This window comes from Olea europaea, chromosome 14, assembly GCF_002742605.1.
Source record: "Olea europaea var. sylvestris chromosome 14, O_europaea_v1, whole genome shotgun sequence".
Lineage (NCBI taxonomy): Eukaryota > Viridiplantae > Streptophyta > Magnoliopsida > Lamiales > Oleaceae > Olea > Olea europaea.
The window spans coordinates 5,244,379-5,269,785 of NC_036250.1; the positions used below are offsets into that span (position 1 = coordinate 5,244,379).

The 25,407-nt window shown below is 35.7% G+C and overlaps 2 protein-coding genes across 4 annotated transcripts; both read right to left on the reverse strand.

Annotated features, from left to right (window-relative positions):
* Positions 1–1,020: 1,020 nt before the first annotated feature.
* LOC111408889 (tRNA modification GTPase MnmE) lies at positions 1,021–10,341 on the reverse strand. 3 transcript variants are annotated; one of them, XM_023038719.1, is made up of 11 exons: positions 10,118–10,341; positions 9,613–9,899; positions 8,923–9,061; positions 5,555–5,676; positions 5,204–5,407; positions 4,594–4,653; positions 3,903–4,041; positions 3,362–3,480; positions 2,895–3,116; positions 2,577–2,748; positions 1,021–1,253 (listed from the first exon to the last, which is right to left on the reverse strand). In XM_023038719.1, exons 1-11 carry the CDS (start codon positions 10,284–10,286, stop codon positions 1,036–1,038), a joined length of 1,851 nt encoding a protein of 616 aa, XP_022894487.1. In that variant the 5' UTR covers positions 10,287–10,341; the 3' UTR covers positions 1,021–1,035. The 3 variants fall into 3 exon arrangements, with proteins under 3 accessions (XP_022894487.1, XP_022894485.1, XP_022894488.1); XM_023038717.1 differs by lacking the exon at positions 1,021–1,253 and adding an exon at positions 1,825–2,118; XM_023038720.1 differs by lacking the exon at positions 1,021–1,253 and adding an exon at positions 1,847–2,045 and having other exon boundaries at positions 10,118–10,340.
* A 13,207-nt stretch (positions 10,342–23,548) lies between these two features.
* LOC111408892 (heavy metal-associated isoprenylated plant protein 24-like) lies at positions 23,549–24,214 on the reverse strand. The gene is made up of 2 exons (XM_023038721.1): positions 24,058–24,214; positions 23,549–23,957 (listed from the first exon to the last, which is right to left on the reverse strand). Exons 1-2 carry the CDS (start codon positions 24,212–24,214, stop codon positions 23,662–23,664), a joined length of 453 nt encoding a protein of 150 aa, XP_022894489.1. The 3' UTR covers positions 23,549–23,661.
* Positions 24,215–25,407: the final 1,193 nt, after the last annotated feature.

Sequence of the window (25,407 nt, forward strand, 5' to 3'; positions counted from 1 at the left end):
TAGAAGGCTAAACAAAACTTGGTAGGCCCCTGCTAGATTCCTAAATTCTGGCCCCAAGACTCGAGGCCTAAATATTGCCCCTGTGTACAGAGTTTTTACTCGTAAATGGCCCGTTTGACTGAACTTGTGTTTGTGATTCTGTTCTTTGTAGAAGAGTTTTTCAAAGAACGTTTTTCTAGTCAAATAAAATACTTTTAAAAAATTATCCAAATATCTAAAATATCAATTTTTTTAATTCTTTTCTAGCTAAATTGAGATTTAAATCTTCATCCAATATAACTACGTGTTAAAATCCAATCACGGTAAACATGTCTCGATAAAAGGACTTTAGTTAAACCTATTGGTTGACTAGGCTTTATTGATTTTTATTTACACGATATTTACCTATAATGGTCAAGTTTTGAGCTTTTCCATTCAAATTGACAGACTTGTTCCGATTATTACTACATATATGAAGAGTCGAAACAAAACACGTAATAATTGTCATAACTTATTCTCTAAACAGTTTTGCTACAAGTACAGAAAAAACTGACAGAATTTTTACAGAGAAACACTTCGTAGATTTTCATTGATTTTTGACACAACAAACATAGAAATTGCACCATACAGATGCTGCCAACACAGCACATATGTCATTGATCCTATGGAATTATTCTTCTCCTCTGAATAGCCTATTAGGGTTTTCATAGTAATAGTATCATACCATTCAAGTCTAACTACTAACACAACATTGGTAATATCAGTCAAAAACAGCTGTCCGATGATATCAAATCCCTGGTTTTGGACTTCCCAACGATTGTGACCTTAATAATCCAAGAAAGCTTCCATTCTTTGAATTTGATGAATAATAATAATAATAATTAAAAAAAAAAAAAAAAAAGGCTGATCTAACGGACCGCGTTCCATTAACCAATGACAAACATTTAGTCCTCAAGTTGTAGTGAAATTCCAAGTTAGTCATTAAAGTTTATTTTGTTCCAAAATCAGTTAATAAAGTTTCTTAATGATTTCAATTTGATCACGTTGTTAGTTATATTAAGGTGAAAAGTACGTCTGTGTTGTGAAAGCCATTTCGTTACGTACAGCAGACCATTCTTTTCCCAAAAGCGAGTCTTTCCTTGTATGTTCGACTTCGGTTCCATTGACATGCAAACTTTGTTGTGAAAGCCATTTTGTTACGTAGAGCACACCATTCTTTTCCCAAAAGCAAGTCTTTCCTCGTACGCTCGACGTTGGTTCCATTGACATGCAAACTTTGACAGTGATAAATATGCAATGAAGAAAAGGAAAAATCAAAACCCTATTTTTCTCCCAATTTGATTTCACTTCTTGGTCCATTAATTAAATTTAAGGCATTGCTTGTCATCCTTCAACAAAATAAATTTGTTTGCTATAGCAACATTCTTTACCACACAATCATACGATAAAATATTCTACACACAAATAAATAAATAAATAATTTAAATTTCAACCACACATTCTCCAAAAACTAATATTCAACACTATTTTCTCCCAAAATGGGAGACAAACAAGCTCCTAAATCAATTGAAACGGCTTCATTGTTTCGTCATCCCATTTTTAGCATAAGTAAGGCTTGTTTAGCAATGCAATTAATGGTGGTGTTAATCGCGTACATATAAGATTTCATGTAAATATTACTAACAGTGTAATTAAAATCGTTAGGAAACTTTAGAGATTAATATAGAACAAAATAAACATTAAGGACCAAATTGCAGATAATCCATAAGCCTCATGTTTTCCTAATTCCTACAAATGCATGAAAAGAAACCGCGTTTAAATTTGTCTGCATTACCAAGTGGAGTATATATATATAGATCAAGAAGTGTAGCACACCGTTATAGATTTGTTTATCGAATAATTTCGAATAACTCAATATTCTTCAAAATCTCTCAGTGAAATGAATGTAATTCAGAGCTCTACACTGAAGAGTGGCACTGTATTTATGCCATTTTCCCACTCTAAGAGCTTGCCTATGCATCTCAAATTCAGGGTTGCCTCTGTATCTTGCAAGACAACCTTGCCATCTGTAAAAATGGCAGCTATAGACTTTCACAAAGAGCTCTCTGTTAATGCAAGCCTGGACGAAATCAAGAAAGCCTACAGGAAAATGGCACTACTTTATCATCCCGATGTCTGTGATCCTTCGATGGCTGAAGAATCGACTCGAGTTTTTGTCGAGTTACACAAGGCTTATGAAAATTTGCTGGATCAAGATTCTAAATGCAGGGAGGAAAGAAGTAGAGAAGCATCAAGAGATAAATGGGAAATTCAGCTTTCAAAATTGAGTAGAAGATCCCAGAAGGACGGGAGTTGGGCTTCCAGAATGAGAGCAACAAACCAATATGCTTGAAAATTACATCTCTCTTAACATTTTTTGATATTTTTATAGATAGTTGTTCTTTATTCTATATTATGTCTTTGATTGATAAAGCAGATTTAAAGGAAAAGAGAGAATATAGTCATTCATTTGCAATTGCAAACAGACATGTAGTGAAATATATTATTTTCAGTTTTACTTGCATAATTAAGAAACTATTTGCCAATGCAGAATTTACCGAATATGTTGGACAATACTTCTTCAGAAATATCCTCTCCACTTATTTGTCCGAGCGCCAAAGCAGCTTCTCTTAGGTCAATCGTCCAAAAATCGAGGGGTATCTCTTCCTCAATTGATGACTTCAACCTTATGAAAGCTTCCCTTGTTCGAACCAGCTGCTCGCACTGTCTCTGATAATGGGGAAAAATTCAAAACTAATGTGAAAAAATACGATAACCTTACACGAACCTTCAACCACAATGCTACGTGTAAAGGATGTTCAAACATGACGAGATTCGAATGAAGTGAATTTAAGAAAATGAAATTATACACTAACCTGGTTCACAGTCCATTTGCGACCCCCGGTAGGGATCCTATTGAGGCCTGCGAGCTCTATTATTGCAGCCTCTAAATCTGGAATCCCTTGACCACTCACAGCACTGGTAAAAACATGCTTGTTGAAAGAGCTGGAAAGTGTATTCACCCAATCACACAAAGAAGATGGAGCACAGTCTATCTTATTGATCACAAGAACTCCTGGAGTTGATGAAGATCCACTCTGAAGTTGATGAGAAATCATCAAACATGTTTAGTTGCTTAGGTTTTTTTCCTCATTAAACCAAATAAAACACACAAATGATCTAGAATAACCGAGATTCCAATATTTAATATGCATCAAAGGGGGAAAAAGGGTATAAATAATTATCAAGGACTAAAAAGTGCGAGGCAAGGCACCAAAATTCTCACTTATTAAGAACCAACTACGAATGGGGAACAAGCAATATTAAGAATGGCTTAACAAACCTTATTGCATTGAATCCTCTCAAGAAGTTTTTCATCCTCCAAAGTCCATCCCTCTGTTGCACTTACTGTCATGAGAATGACATCAGCACTTGTAGCAACTGCTTCAGACCTTTCCACACCTGCGAAGAAAATAGTTAGAAACAATTTGAGAAAAAAGATCATATATATAATCTGCATGCGCTTTGGATAACAACTGAAAGTCTATATATAATCTGAACAATCCTGATATTAGTATCAGAAATTGTAAGTGGTTAATTGTTATAGCAAAGTGCTAAAGAGAAATTTAAACATAGAATCACAATCACAATTACGACAATGATACTTAACTCTCACCACCAGATGCCTAGATATGACATCATCATAGTAGGAATCAGGAAATAAGTTCTTCGTGTCAAACAAATAAGAAATTTCGACAACTTTATTTGTAATAAAATGAACTAATATTACAAACTTTATCAGCCAGGTCATCAGAATGTAATACGAGCAACATAATATCTTGCTTCAAACAGTTAGTCAAAATGGTCAGACTGGAAAATCTTACCAATTTTCTCCACTATGTCATCAGTATCCCTGATACCCGCTGTATCAAGGAGCGTAACAGGAATTCCACGAACAGAGATATTCGCTTCTACTATATCACGAGTTGTACCAGCAATTTCTGTGACTATTGCCCTCTCACTCTATGCTAAAATGCATCGTAACAGCATAGGTAAAATGGCCAGAAAATCAAAAAAAAAACAAATATTAAAATGTAAGAATTTGTTTGCAAACAACAACTCAAGAAAATTAAATTTACCAAATTCGGCATGGAGTTCCAGAGAAAAGATGAGGAAACAAGCAAACTACCTAATCACATTAAACATGTAAATTACCAGCTTTTGAGATATTTCATGAACTGTCATGAGGTAAAATTAACATTCAATTAAATTAATTGAGAAGAAAAGGGCCTTCAGATGCCCATGTTATCTAAATCATGTCACAAGCTATGATTTAGTGTAGATGGTACCTATCAGGAATTTATGTAATTGGTTATGTATGAAATGCATACCCAAAGGATACGTGTTGATACAATGGCACATGAAAGCAAACATATAAATATATTAACACGCAAGGTAGAGAATACAAGCATAGACTAACAAGATTCAGATGCCAAAGTGGATAATCATATACAATGACATCAATAATAATAATAACAGCATAGATTCAGTGCCAGAAAATTAAGCAAACCATACTTTGCTCCAAGCATTAAGCAGGCTCGACTTCCCAACATTTGGTCGGCCAACAATTGCTATCTGATGGTAATTTGGAAAATAATTAGAAAACATTTGAGTAGAAAATGTTAGTATATTTCAGAAGAGCATGATGAAAAGACATGAGAATGTAGCATGATGATTTCTCTGCTACATTAAGCCCTTGTTTGAGCCTCATTCTTTTGGAAAAATTCATTTTTCAACAGTGTTTTGACATCATTTCAACCACACATTCTTCAATAAAATAATATTACACGTAAATCTAAAAATTTTCCTTATTTTTTAGCCACACATTTATCATCAATACGCTATTCAAAAATTCATTCTACCCCAAAAAATGGGGCTCAAACAAGGGCTAAATTTAAAGTTTAAGTAGATTACAGTAGACTTTCGACAATTTATATAACCTCATATGCAAAATTGAGCAAAAAGAACGATATCAAAGGGTTACAATACAGAAAGGATAAAATAAAAAGTCAATGAGAAGTCTGAGGCAATATCCAAAGATAGTGTGATCTACAATTTATTCTTTCAATGTATTTCCCTTCAATATGCAAGTAAACTACATCTGAGATTCTGTGGCACAATGTACCTGTAATCCAGATTGAAGAAGCTTGTCATAATCGGCAGTCTCCAAAGCATCATCCACCTCTTGCAACATCCCCCGTATCTCATCTATAACTGGGTTCAACTCGAGGGGAGGCATCTCATCATCAAAATCCAGACGAGCTTCAATCTCTGTAAGCAACTTAATGCACTGAGCTCTTAATGATTTCACCAAAGAAGAGAAGCCTCCCTGTCATGAGGAATATAAGTTTAGGAATGCCTGCACGATGTAAGCAAAAGCTGACTTGAAAAAACAAGGGTTTGCCAAAGATTGGTTGATTTGTTTAAAATATACTGGATAGGAAGCCAATGAAATTTGAAATATCAATTAAGTCACCTGAATTCCTGCCAATGCTGAATCTGCTACAGCCACTGATTTAGCTGATATAAGCTTGCCCACATTCTCAGCTTGGGAGAGATCTAAACGACCGTTTAGAAAAGCGCGCAGTGTGAACTCACCTGACAGATTCAAATGAAAAAAACCACCCATTATGTTCAGTACATAATATTCCAATTTTATTGCATCTGCACGATAACATGGGGGTGCATGAAAGTGGATAAATTAATCTCAATTTTACATCTAGTGATTTTCAATTCTTCAGAACCCAATCTTCTTGAACTATATCTGTTTCAAGCCATTCCTTTGTACCAGGGACCATGATATAAGTGGCATTCATGGATTAAATAGAAAAAATCCCTTTTGCAGGCCCATTTGAAGTAAGATGAAACAAACAAAAATATATATTTCAAATTCAATTCCAATTACACAATTAGACACAAAGAGATGGCATATTTAGAAGAAAGTACAAATTCTAAGCTATCTAGATTGCCTGTTGAGTGAAGTTTTTTTTTGTTTTTTATTTATTTATTTATTTTTTTGTTTAAGTAATCAAGTAATTTTATTAATCATGGATAATACATGGGGGGTATATTATCAATTTAAACAAGAAAGAAACGACATAAAATTTGACAACCCTTCAACATGATTAGTGGCTGCAGCCTTAAACCAAGTATACAAAATCATATAAAACTATTCTCTAATTTGATCTGTTGTTCTTGCTTGGTCTTCGAAACAACGGCTGTTCCTTTCTCTCCATACACACCATACAATGCATCCCGGAATAAGATTCCACACAAGCCTACTATCCTTATCTCGAAATTTTCTCCTTCATGCTCGCAACACGTCCTCCATACACCTAGGCATCACCCAATCCATATGTTGGGAAGCTAGAATAGTGTTCCACAACCACCTAACACCTTCACAATGGAGGAACAAATGGTCATTCGTTTCCTCATCTCTCTTGCGCATATAGCATCATTCGATAACATAAAAACCTTTTCTAGGAAGATTGTCCACCGTTAATGTCTACCCCCTCACAACCGTCCGTAACAAAAAAGCCACCTGTGGGGGCAGTTTGCATTGCCACACCATCTTCCAAGGAAATGAACTCTTTGTCGATCCCAATATGAATCTAAAATAAGTGCGAACTGAGAAAATACCATCCCGTGCCAGCTTCCATCTGTTCCTATCACCCTCTCCCACCTGAATATCCACCTTGTGCAAGGAAGTAAAAAATAATGCATAATCATCTAGTTCCCAATCGTGCAAACCCCTCTCAAAGGCAATATTCTAGCTATAATTTCCATTATGTATGGTAAGGACATCATTCACCATAGCGGAAGGCTCCAAGGCAATGCGATGCAACGAAGGAAACCATGTCTTTAGCGGATGATCTCAACACCAACAATCATCCCATAATCTGATACTATTGACATTCCCCATCACATAAGTTAATTTCTCTCGAAAGTCATTCCATCCTCGTCGGATATACTTCCACAAACTCACCCCCATAAGATTCACGACCCTCGATCGAGCACTAACCCCCCTCCATCACACCATACTTCGCTCCTATGATTTCTCTCCAAAGACTCTCCCTCTCCACTCCAAATCGCCACAACCACTTGCCCAATAAAGCCTTATTAAATAGATCAAGGCTCCTCACTCCAAAGCTCCCCATCCTAATAGGGGAACAAACCCCACCCCAATTAACCAAATGAAATTTCCTCTCTTTCTCGAGCCCTGCCCAAAGAAACTCCATTTGAATCCTCTCTAATCTGTTTGCCACTGTACTAGGGATAGGAAAAAGTGACAAGAAATAAATTGGGATATTAGACTGAGTAGATTTAATTAGAGTAAGGCGACCTCCCTTCGAGAGATACATATGTTTCCACCCTAACCTCTTCTCCACCCTTTCGACAATTCCATTCCAGATATGTTTACTTTTAAACTTTGCCCCTAAAGGAAGCCCAAGGTATGACATGGGCAACTGCGCAACCCTACAACCCAATATATCGGTCAACTCATCCATGTTAGCAACCTCTCCCACTGGAATGGCCTCGAATTTCCTTAAATTAATCTTCAATCCCGACACCGCTTCAAAACAAAGGAGTAGTCGACGCAAGTTCCTGAATTGCTCATTATCTGCATTGCAAAGGATCGGTGTATCATCTGCAAATAGCAAACAGGAAACCTGTAAGTGTCCAACTGTAAAGCCCCTTAGAAATCCTTCTTCCACAGCTCTCTCAAGTATCTTACTAATTGCCTCCATAACAATCACAAACAGCAACGGAGACAAGGGATCCCCTTGCCTCAAACCTCTACTACTTCGAAAATGACCCTCCGGGTCGCCCTCGACAAAAACGGAGAATGAAACGGTGGAGATACAAAATTGAATCCACTTGCACCACTTTTCCCCAAAGCCACATCGCCCGAGCATGTACAAAAGGAACCCCAGTTCACATGATCATAAGCTTTCTGAATATCGAGTTTACATAACATTCCTAGCACCCCCAGACGCAATCTAGAGTCAATGCATTTATTCAATATAAGCACAGAATCCAAAATCTGTCTTCCTTTCACAAAAGCATTCTGACTCTTAGTCAACACTTTCCCCAGCACCTCCTTCAATTTATTCGTCAGGATTTTCGCGATAATCTTGTACACCCCACTAACTAAGCTAATAGGGCGAAGATCCTTGATGTCAACTGCTCCGGATTTCTTTGGAATCAGCACAATAAATGTGGCATTAGAACTTTTCAGGAACCTGCCGTGCTCAAAAAAATAAGTAAGAACATCTATAATGTCCGGTCCCACCACCTCCCAACAAGTCTTATAAAACGCGAACGAGAAGCCATCTGGTCTTGGTGCCTTATCTTCATTCATATTGAAAACCACATTCTTGATTTCATCTTCTGCAAATGGTCTCTCTAACCAACTAGCATCCTCCTCCGTGATAGTAGAAAAGTACAGTCCATCCACCTTTGGTCTCCAGTCAAACTCTTACCGATAGAGATTTTGATAGAACCTCACCATCTGATTCCCAATATCATGCGCATCCTCATAAGTAATCCCATCAACCTCCAACAGGGTGATAGAGTTATTGCGCCTATTGCATGAAGTTGTGACTTGAATGGGTTATAGAAGCCTTGATGCCTCATATCTCAGTCCATAATAAAAGTTCTTACATGGTTGGGGGGCCATAAAAAGAAATTATGCATTATTCAACCACTCAGAGATTTAAATAGGATGTTAGTCGACATGGTACGTTTGCTCTCCAAATTGATTTTCCTGTCAACTAGGAAGCTAAGTAAGATAATGCCGTTTTCATATACTACTTAAAGAACAATAAAAGAAAAATGGAAGACCTGGTTCTGCAATCCTTGCCCCAGCATCTAGACAAGCCCTCAAAACGCGATGTAGGCATACTTCACTACCATGACACTGAAGCTCAACCACATCTTCACGAGTGTATGATTTTGGGCCCAACATGGGAACCACCAACACCTAGAACAAAACAAGAACACCATATTAGATTCAACAGTTATAGTTGCATTCTACTTAGGAGCATTCTCTAAACAAGACCACCAAATGACACTTAATGGATTATGCTCATTTCCTCTATACATTTGTCCTTATTGACCTCATAACAGAACTTCACGAATGCTCTGAGTTTAATTAACATAGATATATTAGGCTAACAAAGAGAAAACACTTTTTTTAAAAACGAAGTTGGTGAAAAAATCTAAAGCATGAGATATAAAGAGAAGTTCAATTGTCATTCTTGCAAACTATTCAAAGAAATAAATCATCAAAAGAATTTATTTTTTCTGAAATGAATTCCTCTTAGTCCGCTCTAGCTCTGAAAAAATTTCCTTTGAGATAAAAAATACGCCAACTGTACATAACTCCAAATAACACAATTTCAAGAGATAACCAAAAACCTTAAAATGGGCATAAAATTTCTACCTTGTCCCATTTTTGCTCTCCACAAAGTTCATAGTAATAGATGGGAAAAAAAAATCACAACAAATAACCCAAATTCACAGCTATAGTACCTCATCAATAACATTCCCATGAGAATCCACAACTACACCATACTCCACAACATGGCTAACTGGACTCCAGTCAGGCCCTCTTCTCTTCTTTTTCGAAGCTGGTCGAAACACACGCCCGACTATAGACACTGCAGACGGGCCTGATAACCGGACTATGCCCACCGCAGCAGGTGGTCCACAAAGCGAAGTCACAATGGCTGCAATAGTGCTGGAATTCACTACTGATTCAGCAGAGCTAACTGTCCCATTCCCGAACCTCTCATCTTTGTCGGATACCAATTTGTTTTCTACAAAGGGAAATGATAAAATTTCGCAATTCACATTCATAACTTGTGTATCGCCGTGTGTGAATGTGTTCCACAAATAAATATAAGAAAGTTGTGAGATGTATGGATCAAAAGTTAAAATATTTTTTTTGAGGGAAGGGTGGGGGGGGGGGGGGGGGGCGGGAAAAGGGGGGGGGGGGNNGGGGCAGAGTAACTGAAGATGGGAGTTAAGCGAACACCTTTAGCAGCTCTCCAGGTGATCTGAGGTGAGGGACTGATGGGTTTGGGTGAAGAAGAGTTAAGTATAGAGAGTTTTCTGTGCACTGGGATTGACAGTTTGGGGAAGATAGACGAGATGGTGGCCGGCAAGTGGCGGAGGAGAAAGCGGAAAGCCGGTTGCAGAGCCATTGGTTTCTTTTTCGCCAGAACGTTTTGCTGAAAGAATAATCCCTAAGGAAATATTAAGAGGAAATTACATAAATCAGGTATTTAAAGTTTCAAAATTTAAAATACAGGGATGAAGTTTATTTAATCAAAAATCAGGTATTAATTGGATATTTTATTAATCAAGTAATTCAATTCCAAACTCTAATTCATTCCATTCTCTCTCTACTCTATCTCCATTCTCTCTACCTTCTCTCTATCAGGACTGACTATGCTAAATCTGATCGAGACAAATTCTAGTGTCGTGACTAGCGTCGGGTGCAGGACGAACTTGATGCGGCGACAAGCGTTGATCTGAAAGAAGCTCCGGTGACTCTTCACGAAACTTATGTGTGTCAGCGACAGGCGAAGAACCGACCACCAACCACCGTGCGTGATGCTCCAGTACTTTACCATCGTAAGCAGCGACGTGCGATTGATTAGAGTTGGTGTGGGGATGGCCCATCACGAAGCTCGTCGTCTCTCTATCTCTCTCTCTCCCCTCCTTTTTTGCATATGTTTTTCTAGTTGGTGTGCTGGTGCGGTGGTTTTAAGGATTCTCTGTGCCATGGTATGATTGTGGTTGGATGGTTTCTATTGGTGTTCTGGCAATGGAAGAAATTGTGGACTTTAGCAGGCAGTGGTTGTGGTTATGCGGTGGTTATTAGAGTTGCAGGTGGAGGTGGTGGATGGTGTTTGAGCAGGCGGTTGTGGGGGTGGCAACAATGATGTGTGGTAGTCATGGTGGTGGTGACTGGAAGAAATGGGGGAATTTAGTAGGTAGTGTTCGTGTTTGCCAAGGTGAATCGGTGAAAGTGAATCGAGTTGTGTGCTGCTGTTGGGTGCGGTTGAAGTGTGCTGTGATCTGTGGTAGTGGTGCTGAGATTGTGCTGTTAGATGGTAGTGTGGTTGGATGTGGTGATGGTGGGTGTGTGTGCTGTAGGTGCGATGGTGTTAGCGGCATGGTGGCGCTGCTAGTGTATAGTGGTTGGATGCGGTGTGGTGGTGTGCATTGTCTGGTGTGGTTGGATGCGATTTTGGTGAGGGAATGTGCTGTGGATGTGATGAGCTGTGCGCTGCCGTGAATTTGATTTTGTGGTGGTTATAGAGTAGTTTTAGTTTTTTGTTTTGCAAGTGGTAGTGGTGCTAGCTTTGGCGATGCGATCGCGGTGGTGATTGTGGTGCCAATTTTGGGCTACGGTGGTATGGTGCAAGCAGTGGTTGTGTGGTTGTGTGAAATTTGTGACCAAGATTGATGATGGACTGGGATCGGTGGTGGGTATGTTTGGTACATGTGACCAACTATTTGGACTAATTATTAATCTGTGAGCTTAAAATTCGATAATCTATGACTAAAAAAAATAATTCGTGACCAATAAATTTGAAAATTTGTGATTTATAGATAAACTGTGACTGTAATTTGAATGATCCATGATTTCAAAAAAATTTGTGACCTACAAAATTTATGATTTGTAAGCACAAAATAATGTGTCTAATTAATTTGATGATATGTGACCAGTAAATAAATATGTGACCTATAATTATTAATGTGTGACCATCAATCGTATAACTAGGACTTTATTATATTTATTTATAAATATTTTTAATTAATTAAATATATACCTGAATTTTGAATTTTCAAACTATCGACATGATTTTTGAATGGGTGTAAATAATATATCTGAATTTTGAATTTTTCTCAAATATTAATAGGCTTTAAAAGGGCCTGTGTATATAAATTGGCCCATTCAGTTTAGTAATTGGGCCCACCCTTGTGATTTTTATTTTGGGAAATAGTCAAGTGTCACACATTTCAAAATTAAGAAAATAAATTTCAAACTTCAAAAATTAGATTTTTATTAAAATTTATTTATGATTTAATTAGTTTATTTATTTATTAATTAAATATATTTAGGTCACAAATCTATTCAATATGGTCACGAATTAACAATTTAATTAATCACTTATTATTTTTGGTCACAAATTAGAAAATTTATATTAGAAATTATTTTACAGTCACAATTCAAAAATTTTATAGGTTTCAATTTGTTTATCGATCACAAATCAAAAAATTAATTAGTCATTGATTAATTTTTAGTCACAACTTATCAAATTATTGGTCATAACTTATTTTTCGATCACAAATCAAAAATTTTATAGGTCGAATTATTTTTTAGTAACAAATCAAAAATTTTATAGGTTACATATTATTTATCGATCACAGAATCCAAACTTTTATTGGTCACAACTCTTTTATTCATTGCAAATTATTGGATTAATTGATAACGATTTTTTTCGATTACAACTTAATCAATTATTAGTCACGGTTATAATTTTAGGTCACATATTACAAAATAACCAATTATTAGTTACAATCGACCAAATAATTTATCACAAGCATACAATCTCATCTCATCCCATCAACCACCGTCGCCACAACAACCACCATCACTATCACCATTACCACCACCAAACCTCGCAAAACCACAATAGTCGCCCAAACACCAAAAAATTGTCGCAACGTCATCCAATCACCAACAAACCACCGCCACCATTGCCACTCCAATATACCAAAACCAAACAAATGCCATTGCCAACCACCATCACCACCTGTAACAATACAAGCACATCCCAACAGTGCACTGCCCCCATCACTGTAAAGCACCTGCCACAACCGTCGCCACCATTACTGTCTACTACCGCACAATAAATCGATTTAATAACAAAAAACTTCCAAAAAATCGAGGCTTCTATCACCCATGCCATCCACAATCGTGAGTCGATTTCCACCACCACATCTACATAATTGCACGCCGTCGCCACGACACCACCTACACCACGGCCACAACTACAGGTACTAACAACCACCATCACCTCCTCCTCAACAAATCCAACATCACCATTATACTACAATCGAAAAAAAAAAAAGAAAAAAAACCCTCAAAACCCGCTACCATCACCACTGTACCACTATAATCGCCTGCCATCAACACTACACCAAACAAATAGATCGCACCAGCTGCATACGACGATGCACCGTTACGCTCGACGCTACACGCAGCAAGTGCAGCAATGTCGATTATATTGCAAGTGACGTCTCGCTGCTGTACTCCTTGCACACTATCACCAGTGAATGAATGGGTAATCGACATCGAAGACGATGGAAGCTGTTGATTGACGCCGGAGATTATGGAAGCGGTTGATCGGCATCGGAGATATTTTTAGAGAGATGAGGGCGGTGTGAGTATAATTTTTAGGCAGTGTGAGTTTCACATTTCAAATAAGATATTTCATATTTAAAAATTAAATATTAAATATACAATTTTCATCCTAAAATATCTTGTCCTTTCTCTCTCTAAATTATTTTCGCCCAAATCTCAAATCTCCCTTTTTCCTAAAAATTATACTCACGTTGCCCTCATCTCTCTTTTAGTGCCAAATTCCGGTCAACACCAAGGTAACCCGGGCTCAGTTTCACCAAGAAATCGCGACACCAACGGGTTGAGACAACTCCAAACCACCACCAACACCGCCCTACTTCCGATTGCTATTAGTTGGGCAAGATGAAGAATAATAATATGCCCACCTGAAATAAACCACAAAGGTCACAGAGAAGAGAAGGAAGCGAGAGGAGAGTGTCACATAGAGAGGTTGGGCATTCTTCATATGGAGGTTGAGAGGAAGGCCAAGAATATAAGCCAAGCAAATAACCAAACAAGGTAAGTTATGTTAGGGTTATTTAGTGGACCGAACAAGGCTCGACTCAAAGATAATGGGCTTCAAATTAATAACATAGCCCTCCAAGGAAATGGGACGAACCGTGAGCAACACTAGTAACAATATGTTGCTTCGAACGGTCCACAAAAATGTGGATTGGGTTGTCTCGATAATTGTGTCGATATACTAATCAATCATATGATCAAGGCCGATTGATAATAAAATCGGGGTTACATCTAGCTCGAGGGGTTGTTTGACAAATAATTGCCTAACAACTCTAAAAATATCTCTAGTATCGATTACCCATTTATTCACTAGTGACCGTGCGCAGGGAATAGGCTCGACTCAAAGATAATGGGCTTCAAATTAATAACATAGCCCTCCAAGGAAATGGGACGAACCGTGAGCAACACTAGTAACAATATGTTGCTTCGAACGGTCCACAAAAATGTGGATTGGGTTGTCTCGATAATTGTGTCGATATACTAATCAATCATATGACCAAGGCCGATTGATAATAAAATTGGGGTTACATCTAGCCCGAGGGGTTGTTTGACAAATAATTGCCTAACAACTCTAAAAATATCTCTAGTATCGATTACCCATTTATTCACTAGTGACCGTGCGCAGGGAATATAGCAACGAGGCGTCGCTTGCAATAGCATTAGCATTGCATACAGTATATCAAATTTTACGTTTATGTTACTAATTTTAGCAATAGTATAGGCAAAGTTATCACACAGCACAACATGCCCAACATTAGATTCATGCAACTTATAAAACCAATTCTTTTCAGACGTCACATGAAAAGATGCACCAGAGTCAAGTATCCACTCATATATGCGGGAATTAGCAGTTAGATTTAATTCAGCGGTGTATGCAACGGGACTTGTAATCATATAGACCTCACCACCATTTATATCGGAGGTAGATGCTAACACATTGACCTCATCTCTCTCCTTAACCTTTAGCTTACCCTTCTCCTTATGACAATATTTTATAAAATACCCTATGTTTTCACACCCATAGTATTTTCTTGCCTTAGTCTTAGATTTTGATCTAGACCTACCTTTGCTCTTCTTTTTCCATCCATTACCACTTGACTCGCCACTAGTTTGATATCCATCATGACTATTTTGCCTAAATTGAGTTCTACCCTGCATCATATGTACCTCACTGTTCCTCTTATCATGTTTTTCAACCTTAATTTTCATTTCTTTACATCTAAGGGAATCTATGAGAATTTCAGGTGTCAACATGTCTCTACCATACTTAATGGCGTTCTTAACTTCCTTATAAGAATCAGGAATTGCATTGAGCAAAATTATAGCCTTATAAGTTTCGGACACTGTCTCATCACAATTAACTATATCTTGCACCAATTTGTTAAACACGTCTAAATTGTCATCAAGATCCTTTGAAGGATCCATTTTGAAACTGAAAAAACGTTCGAGCAAGTAAAATTTATTCGGTGTCGACTTAAGCAAATACAAGTCTTCTAATTTTTTCCAAAGTTCTTTAGTGGTTTTCAGACCCACCTTTCTTAAAACGACGTCAGACAAGTGTAAAATGATTGAGGTATAAACAAGCTCATCTGCTTCTTCTCTTTGTTCTTGTGAAAAATCAGTTGAAAAATTGCCTTCAATGGCCTTTGAAACCTTTTGTTGGACTAAAATGCCTTTCATTTTTTGTTGCCAAATAGCAAAGTCACCATTTCCATTAAAAATTCTCAAATCAAATTGTGAGTTGTCATCTTTATACAACAGTCAAAAAATGCACAAACTACAATCAAACCACACAAAGTAGTCCTAGGGTCACAGATAATATGCATCGTTTTAGATTTCCAGGGTTTCGTAAGACTCGCGGTCTTAGATCAAGGGAATGTTTTAACGGGTAAGGTCACGATATTTCTAACGGAATAAGTAAGCAGCAGAAATAATAATGCAGCAAAAAATACGTCTAGCAGATAACTAGTCTCACAGTAATTAGATCACTAAGAATTACAAAACTGATTTTAACCCAAAAACAAATACTCAATCAAAACAATCAAGAGCACGTAATTCTAATTCTAGCACAAGCAATGACAATCCCAACCTATTGTCACCCCACACGGTGACACGCTAATGTTGAAAATTTAACGGGTTAAGCCAATTTACCAAAGCGGACGTGTCTGAGTCCGTATAATCGAGAGAGATGCGAATTTGCTGCTTTAGGGCCACCACTATTCGCCCTAAAGATTAAGCAAATATAGCAATTCTGATCAGCAACAAATGCAGATTAAAGGTAGGGGCAAAATCGTCCAATCTTTTCTGCACAACCTAAAATACTAAACCAAACACACTAGTATGTTCAGAAAATCAAAATGAGTGAAATGGCACGAAAATACTGTGCAGGCAGTCCTTCACGCGCCGCCCCACGCGCCTCACCACCGGAGGCGCCTCCACCTGCTGGTTATGGGTCCGGCCTCCGTTCGTCCAACAGAGGTCGCGTTTGGTCGGAATTGACAATTTCAAATTCGGCCGCCACCATTTGAGAAATCGCGAGACCCGCCGCCATTTTGGTGGATTTTTGGCCGGAGGAGATGATTTGCAGCTCTGATACCAGATGTGCCAAATTTCGGTCAACACCAAGGTAAACCGGGCTCAGTTTCACCAAGAAATTGCGACACCAACGATTTGAGACAACTCCAAACCACCACCAACACCGCCCCACTCCCGGTTGCTATTAGTTGGGCAAGATGAAGAACAATAATATGCCCACTTGAAATAAACCACAAAGGTCATAGAGAAGAGAAGGAACCGAGAGGAAAGTGTCACAGAGAGAGGTTGGGCATTCTTCATATGGAGGCCGAGAGGAAGGCCAAGAATATAAGCCAAGCAAATAACCAAATAAGGTAAGTTATGTTAGGGTTATTTAGTGGACCAAACAAGGCTCGACTCAAAGATAATGGGCTTCAAATTAATAACATAGTCCTCCAAGGAAATGGGACGAACCGTGAGCAACACTATTAACAATAGGTTGCTTCAAATGGTCCATAAAAATGTGGATTGGGTTGTCTCGATAATTGTGTCGATATACTAATCAATCATATGACCAAGACCAATTGATAATAGAATCGGGGTTACATCATAACCCGGGGGTTGTTAGACAACAAATTGTCTAACAACTCTAAAAATATCTCTAGTATCGATTACCCATTTATTCACTAGTGACCGTGCGCAAGGAATATAGCAACGAGGCGTCGCTTGCAATAGCATTAGCATTGCATACAGTAACATTGCTGCATGTAGTATTGGTCGTAACGATGCATCACTGCACGCAGCCGATTCAATCTATTTGTTTGGTATGATGTTGATGGCAGGTGGTTATAGTGGTACAGTGGTGGTGGTGGTGTGATGGCAACGAGTTTAAGGTTTTTTTGTGGTTGTGGTATGATGGTGATGATGATTTGAGGAAGAGGAGGTGGTGGTAATTGTTGGTACGTGTAATTATGGCGGTGGCGTACAATTATGTAGATATGGTGGTGGAAATCGACTCACAACTGTGGGATGACATGGGTGATGCGAGCCTCGATTTGTTGGAATTTTTTTTTTGAATCGATATATTGTGCGGTGGTTGACAGTGATGGTGGTGGAGATTGTGGCGGGTGCTTTACAATGGTGGTGGTAGTGCAGTGTTGAGATGTGGTAGGATTGTTTATAGGTGCTGATGGTGGTTTGATGTGGCATTGGTTTGGTTTTTGTATGTTGGAGTGGCAATGGTGGCGGTGGTTTGTTTGTGCTTGGATGACTATTGTGATTTTGCAAGGTCTGGTGGTGGTAATGGTGATACTGATGATGATTGTTGTGGCGTCAGTAGCAGGTAGGATGAGATGGGGTTGGATGTTTGTGATCAATTATTTGGTCGATTGTGACTAATAACTGGTTAATTTGTAATATGTGACCTAAAAATTGTGACCATGACTAAAAATTGATTAACTTGTGACAAAAAAATCGTTACCAATTAATTCAATAATTTGCAATGAATAAAAGAGTTGTGACCAATAAAAATTTTGATTTTGTGATTAATAAATTATCTGTGACATGTAAAATTTTTGATTTATGACTAAAAAATAATCTGTGACCAATAAAATTTTTAATTTGTGATCGAGAAATTTGATAAGTTGTGACTAAAAATTAATAATTGACTAATTAATTTTTTGATTTGTGATCGATAAACAAACCGTGATCTATAAAATTTTTGAATTGTGATCGTAAAATAATTTGTGACATAAAATTTCTAATTTGTGAACAAAAGATAATAAGTGACTAATTAAATTGTGATCAAATTGTATAAATTTGTGACCAAAATTATTGATTAATTAAATCATAAATAAATTTTAATAAAAATCTAATTTTTGAAGTTTGAAACTTATTTTTGTGATTTTGAAATGTGTGATACTTGAACTCCTACTTATGAAATTTTCCTCTCTCACTCTCCCCCTCTCTCCCTTTTTTTTTAATAACTATTGCATAAATTTTTAATAATTACTTATAGAAAAATAAAATTTAAATAAAAAAACATAAATATAAAAATATTCAAAGAAATTTTGGAAATTATTGACGAAACTATGTTTCCCGTCTTTTTTTTTTGAATCGATATATTGTGCGGTGGTTGACAGTGATGGTGGTGGAGATTGTGGCGGGTGCTTTACAATGGTGGTGGTAGTGCAATGTTGAGATGTGCTAGGATTGTTTATAGGTGCTGATGGTGGTTTGCTGTGGCATTGGTTTGGTTTTTGTATGTTGGAGTGGCAATGGTGGCGGTGGTTTGTTTGTGCTTGGATGACTATTGTGATTTTGCAAGGTCTGGTGGTGGTAATGGTGATACTGATGATGATTGTTGTGGCGTCAGTAGCAGGTAGGATGAGATGGGGTTGGATGTTTGTGATCAATTATTTGGTCGATTGTGACTAATAACTGGAGGGCATAAAAGGTTGTGAAGTAGAATTGTTTATTTTTTGGGCCACGTCCAAATCCTCCACGCAGAGCGGATTGAGGTTTTCGGCCCAAATTTGGTCTAGCCCGGCCCATAGTTTAATTATAGATAATATTGTTGATAAAAATAATAAAATATGGATGACTTTAGAATCATCACCCTTAGGCATTAAATTCATGGAAGTAGAAGTAGAACCTTTATACATATATATTCTTTAAACCTTTAACTGATTTACAAGAAATTAACCAAAAGAAAGAAAGACTAAGAACATTAATTCCACGTTTAACTCTAATTACATGACAGAACATGCATTCGGATTCTCATCACTAAACATGAGTGATAAGTTGTGACTAAAAATTAATAATTGACTAATTAATTTTTTGATTTGTGATCGATAAACAAACAGTGATTTATAAAATTTTTGAATTGTGATCGTAAAATAATTTGTGACATAAAATTTCTAATTTGTGAACAAAAGATAATAAGTGACTAATTAAATTGTGATCAAATTGTATAAATTTGTGACCAAAATTATTGATTAATTAAATCATAAATAAATTTTAATAAAAATCTAATTTTTGAAGTTTGAAACTTATTTTTGTGATTTTGAAATGTGTGATACTTGAACTCCTACTTATGAAATTTTCCTCTCACTCTCCCCCTCTCTTCCTTTTTTTTTTAATAACTATTGCATAAATTTTTAATAATTACTATTGATACCTTTTACTGATGAGAGAGCCTTCTTGACTTTAAGTGCACAGCCTTCACAATCCATTCTGACTTTGAGAGAGACAGTGTTCGTCTGCTTCATTTTCTTACCCTTTTTAGCACTGCTAAGAAGATCAGACAAGTACTCCATAGTGCCTGAAACCCCCATCTTCTTCTTCTTCTTCTGTCTGAATTTTTTTTGTCTCAGTTAAAACTTGAAGAAGTTGAAATGAATTTAGTCGAATGAGAAAACCAGACAAAATCACACTCTCTTCTTTCACTAAGATTGATGAAAAAGACTATAAGCACTAAGCAACCTTTTCTTTCTTGATTTTGTTTATAGAGAAAAATGTGGAGAGTTTTTTCCTTATTGTTGTCTTGAAGGACTGCCAGGGTGTGTATATATACACGTGTTTGTGTGCACGCCTGGTGTGATGAGAATAAAAATCTATTTTTTTTATTAAAAGTTAAATTTAATAATTAATTTTAACTATATATTTCATGACAGCCATAATTTTTTTAACCATACATTTCATTTATTTTTATCAAAATTTATTAAAAATTTGATTTTAATCCTCAGGGCATAATTGTGGGAGCAAAAAATACCAAAGGGGATAATCTGCAAATAATGGAGTGGGGCATAATAAGCCTAGAAACTTCTCATGGGATTAATTTTTATGTTGGGGACCTTATTTTTTGTAGAGTCAATACGCCTTTGCGGTGAGGTCTTCGTGAAGTTGGAACGGGAGTTCCCCACCAAAATTTCTTTTAAGGATAGTTTAAGAATTTCGTTTCGATTTTACTCTAATTTATCTTATAATACGTGCCTAGTTCAAATAAAAATAAGAATTTTAATATATTTTGATAAAAATTAATGAAATATTGTATGGTAGAAAAGTTGTAAATTTCATAAAATTTGATTAGTTATTAATTTTGACTTAAATTTTAGTTTAACTAAAAAAGTTGTACCAAATAGAGGCATAATTACTGAGTCGTCATTAGGGTTTCGAATTATCAACAAAAAATAGAGAGAAGTTAGAGAAGATAGAATGTGTGTCTCTCTCTTATAAAGTTAGTCTTGTTTGAGCTTCATCTTTTGATAATAGATTTTGTACAAAAGTGATTTTTGTGACAAACGTGTGATTAAAAGATTTAGGATTTATATGCAAAATAATTTTTAAGAAGAATGTTTGGTTGAAAATGAGTTCGATAAAAAAAGAGTTTTAAAGTATGGGGCTTAAACATTGTTTACTTTCATCATAGTAAACTACTATAGTAACAGAACATAATATAATATAACAATCAAACGAATATCTATAAATCTTGCATTGTGTATTTTTTTCTTTCTACTATTTTATTGTTCTTAGGTCTCTAATTCTCAACATTCTTCTAAATTACTTGTATAGTAATGTTACGACCTTAAATGCAGACTGTCTATCAATATCAGATTAACAAAACCATAACAAATTCTCTAATTGAATGTTTATGGATCACAAAACCCATTTTTTATAGTAGAATTTCATACTTAGGGAACACGAAAGGTCAAGAGTCAAGACTGTTAATAAATTAAGGACCAAATTGTGTGCACAACATGGCACATAGCTTGGTCCACAGCACCCTCACATCGAGGTTCCATATCAATAAAAAAATGACGTGACCCCACAACATAGTGAAGGTGTTGTACAACCAGCTTCCTCCATGAATTAATTAAACCTTAGAAAGAGACCTTGAAACCTTTGGATAAAAAAGGTTACATAAAAAATGGTTGCATGATTCTTGATTAAGATTCGGATAACGTCATTTTGCTGCCAAGTTGCAGGAGATCCTTGTGACACGTGGAAAGTAAAGAAATCGAGGGTGGATCGAGTGGCCACTTGGGAATGAAAATTCTAACGGATCAGTTAATAACTTGCAAAACTGAGAAATTTTGAAGTTTGACGTTTACGTGCATGTGTCCACTTGTAAATCGTTTGGTCTTTGGTTTGATTGGGGCGGTGGGGTGTGGAAAAGAAGAGGGGTCATAAAGAATAAAATCATGGCTTCTTAGACAGTTGGCAGCGATCCAGACAGTGAAAATTTTTCAAATTTCATTTGGAGATATTATTAGCATATTATATTAATTAAAGTGATTTTATATTTACCCATATAATTTATGAAGTACAAAAATAAATATTATGATATTTTATCGAAATTTTAGACAACATATGTTGATGGTTAGCCCCAAATGTAGATTAAAAACTTGTTAGAAATTTAAGTGAGAGTCAACAATTAATTTTTACCATACATTTTATGAGATTCACAATCGTTCAACCATACGTTTTATCAATTTTTTTTTTATTAAAATTCACTTAAAATTAAATTTTTAAATACGCCAAACATGGGCTTAGTTTATAATTCATTTAGAAATTCATAAACGCTAGTTAATTAATTTCCGAAAGATTTAAATTAAACTATTTTATTAGAAGAGAAAATATCACTTTCTAAATACCTGGCGCAAATTTGGCATTGGCATGGAAGGAAAGAATGGCTCAAATTGTATTGACCAAACAAAGGAAGATCTCATGTTAACTTTGGCTACATATTAACCGACCATATCCATAATATAGGTACCTAAATTGGATATATGAAATTTATTATTTTTCTCGTACATGTCACTGATTGATATACGTGTCATAAGGCCTAACATAAAAAATTCTTGATTTCCACAAACCGCAAAAGGTACATGATTGCATTCCTTAATTAATTAATTATTATTATGAATTTTTCTGCAAATACGAGGAAGAAAAGAACCTGTAGCACTACGCAGCACCCGTACGGCTGCTTTCTTTTTGTATTTTTATCATCTTTCAATGATAATTTGTCAAGTATTCTTCTGTGTGAATTTTGTAAAAAAAAAATAAAAATCTATACCTATAGAGTGTTGTTCTATCATTATCAAATTTTTAATTTGTGATCGAGAAATTTGATAAGTTGTGACTAAAAATTAATAATTGACTAATTAATTTTTTGATTTGTGATCGATAAACAAACCGTGATCTATAAAATTTTTGAATTGTGATCGTAAAATAATTTGTGACATAAAATTTCTAATTTGTGAACAAAAGATAATAAGTGACTAATTAAATTGTGATCAAATTGTATAAATTTGTGACCAAAATTATTGATTAATTAAATCATAAATAAATTTTAATAAAAATTTAATTTTTGAAGTTTGAAACTTATTTTTGTGATTTTGAAATGTGTGATACTTGAACTCCTACTTATGAAATTTTCCTCTCACTCTCCCCCTCTCTTCCTTTTTTTTTTAATAACTATTGCATAAATTTTTAATAATTACTTATAGAAAAATAAAATTTAAATAAAAAAACATAAATATAAAAATATTCAAAGAAATTTTGGAAATTATTGACGAAACTATGTTTCCCGTCTTCACTCCATTTACTATTTTGGACGGAAAATCATAAGAAGTTACATAATAATTTATATACATATGAAGTGTCAAAATGAGAGGAAAAATTATTATTTTTATCTGGATAAAGAAATTTTGATCCAATCATATATCACTACATCATGTGTATATAAACTATATAAATCATTATGTACATATAGTACAACCATTTTCCACCATACTTGTTGTGATCATAATTTTTTGGGGCATAAAAGGTTGTGAAGTAGAATTGTTTATTTTTTGGGCCACGTCCAAATCCTCCACGCAGAGCGGATTGAGGTTTTCGGCCCAAATTTGGTCTAGCGCGGCCCATAGTTTAATTATAGATAATATTGTTGATAAAAATAATAAAATATGGATGATTTTAGAATCATCACCCTTAGGCATTAAATTCATGGAAGTAGAAGTAGAACCTTTATACATATATATTCTTTAAACCTTTAACTGATTTACAAGAAATTAACCAAAAGAAAGAAAGACTAAGAACATTAATTCCACGTTTAACTCTAATTACATGACAGAACATGCATTCGGATTCTCATCACTAAACATGAGTGTGTACTGTTCTTCAACTGGATTAAGAGAGGCAACGGCCGGATCATCAGTTTTTCTAACAAAATTTGGAGGTGCCTTTTTGTCATAAACTCCAGCAACATAAGGGTGAGCTATCATTGTGTATGGCACATATGGCCATGGCTCGGCTTTTTTTCCAGTTGATTTGGCAGCCTTCAACACCTTCTTTGGATCAACAATACCAGTCACTGATGCCTTCTGGTTCTTCAAGTCGATCTCTACGGATTTCGCGCCTGCAATTTTAATTTTTCGTCATTCAAAACGATCTGTCTATTCCACCGTACCAAACTACGAGACGTGAAATGAGAGGGTGAAGGTTTAGAAAGTTGATACCTTTTACTGATGAGAGAGCCTTCTTGACTTTAAGTGCACAGCCTTCACAATCCATTCTGACTTTGAGAGAGACGGTGTTCGTCTGCTTCATTTTCTTACCCTTTTTAGCACTGCTAAGAAGATCAGACAAGTACTCCATAGTGCCTGAAACCCCCATCTTCTTCTTCTTCTTCTTCTGTCTGAATTTTTTTTGTCTCAGTTAAAACTTGAAGAAGTTGAAATGAATTTAGTCGAATGAGAAAACCAGACAAAATCACACTCTCTTCTTTCACTAAGATTGATGAAAAAGACTATAAGCACTAAGCAACTTTTTCTTTCTTGATTTTGTTTATAGAGAGAAATGTGCAGAGTTTTTTCCCTTATTGTTGTCTTGAAGGACTGCGAGGGTGTGTATATATACACGTGTTTGTGTGCACGCCTGGTGTGATGAGAATTAAAATCTATTTTTTTATTAAAAGTTAAATTTAATGATTAATTTTAACTATATATTTCATGACAGCCATAATTTTTTTAACCATACATTTCATTTATTTTTATCAAAATTTATTAAAAATTTGATTTTAATCCTCAGGGCATAATTGTGGGAGCAAAAAATACCAAAGGGGATAATCTGCAAATAATGGAGTGGGGCATAATAAGCCTAGAAACTTCTCATGGGATTAATTTTTATGTTGGGGACCTTATTTATTGTAGAGTCAATACGCCTTTGCGGTGAGGTCGTCGTGAAGTTGGAACGGGAGTTCCCCACCAAAATTTCTTTTAAGGATAGTTTAAGAATTTCGTTTCGATTTTACTCTAATTTATCTTATAATACGTGCCTAGTTCAAATAAAAATAAGAATTTTAATATATTTTGATAAAAATTAATGAAATATTGTATGGTAGAAAAGTTGTAAATTTCATAAAATTTGATTAGTTATTAATTTTGACTTAAATTTTAGTTTAACTAAAAAAGTTGTACCAAATAGAGGCATAATTACTGAGTCGTCATTAGGGTTTCGAATTATCAACAAAAAATAGAGAGAAGTTAGAGAAGATAGAATGTGTGTTTCTCTCTTATAAAGTTAGTCTTGTTTGAGCTTCATCTTTTGATAATAGATTTTGTACAAAAGTGATTTTTGTGACAAACGTGTGATTAAAAAATTTAGGATTTATATGCAAAATAATTTTTAAGAAGAATGTTTGGTTGAAAATGAGTTCGATAAAAAAAGAGTTTTAAAGTATGGGGCTTAAACATTGTTTACTTTCATCATAGTAAACTACTATAGTAACAGAACATAATATAATATAACAATCAAACGAATATCTATAAATTTTTTCTTTCTTGATTTTGTTTATAGAGAGAAATGTG

Coding starts and splice junctions, on each gene's coding strand:
- LOC111408889 (XM_023038719.1), bottom strand. CDS start 10,286: ATGGCTCTGCAACCGGCTTTCCGCTTTCTCCTCCGCCACTTGCCGGCC. Junction 4,042..4,593: donor TGCTTAATGCTTGGAGCAAA/GTATGGTTTGCT, acceptor ATTTTAGCATAG/AGTGAGAGGGCAATAGTCAC. Junction 1,254..2,576: donor AGTATTGTCCAACATATTCG/GTAAATTCTGCA, acceptor TCACTGTCAAAG/TTTGCATGTCAATGGAACCA.
- LOC111408892 (XM_023038721.1), bottom strand. CDS start 24,214: ATGGGGGTTTCAGGCACTATGGAGTACTTGTCTGATCTTCTTAGCAGT. Junction 23,958..24,057: donor GGCTCTCTCATCAGTAAAAG/GTATCAACTTTC, acceptor TTAAAATTGCAG/GCGCGAAATCCGTAGAGATC.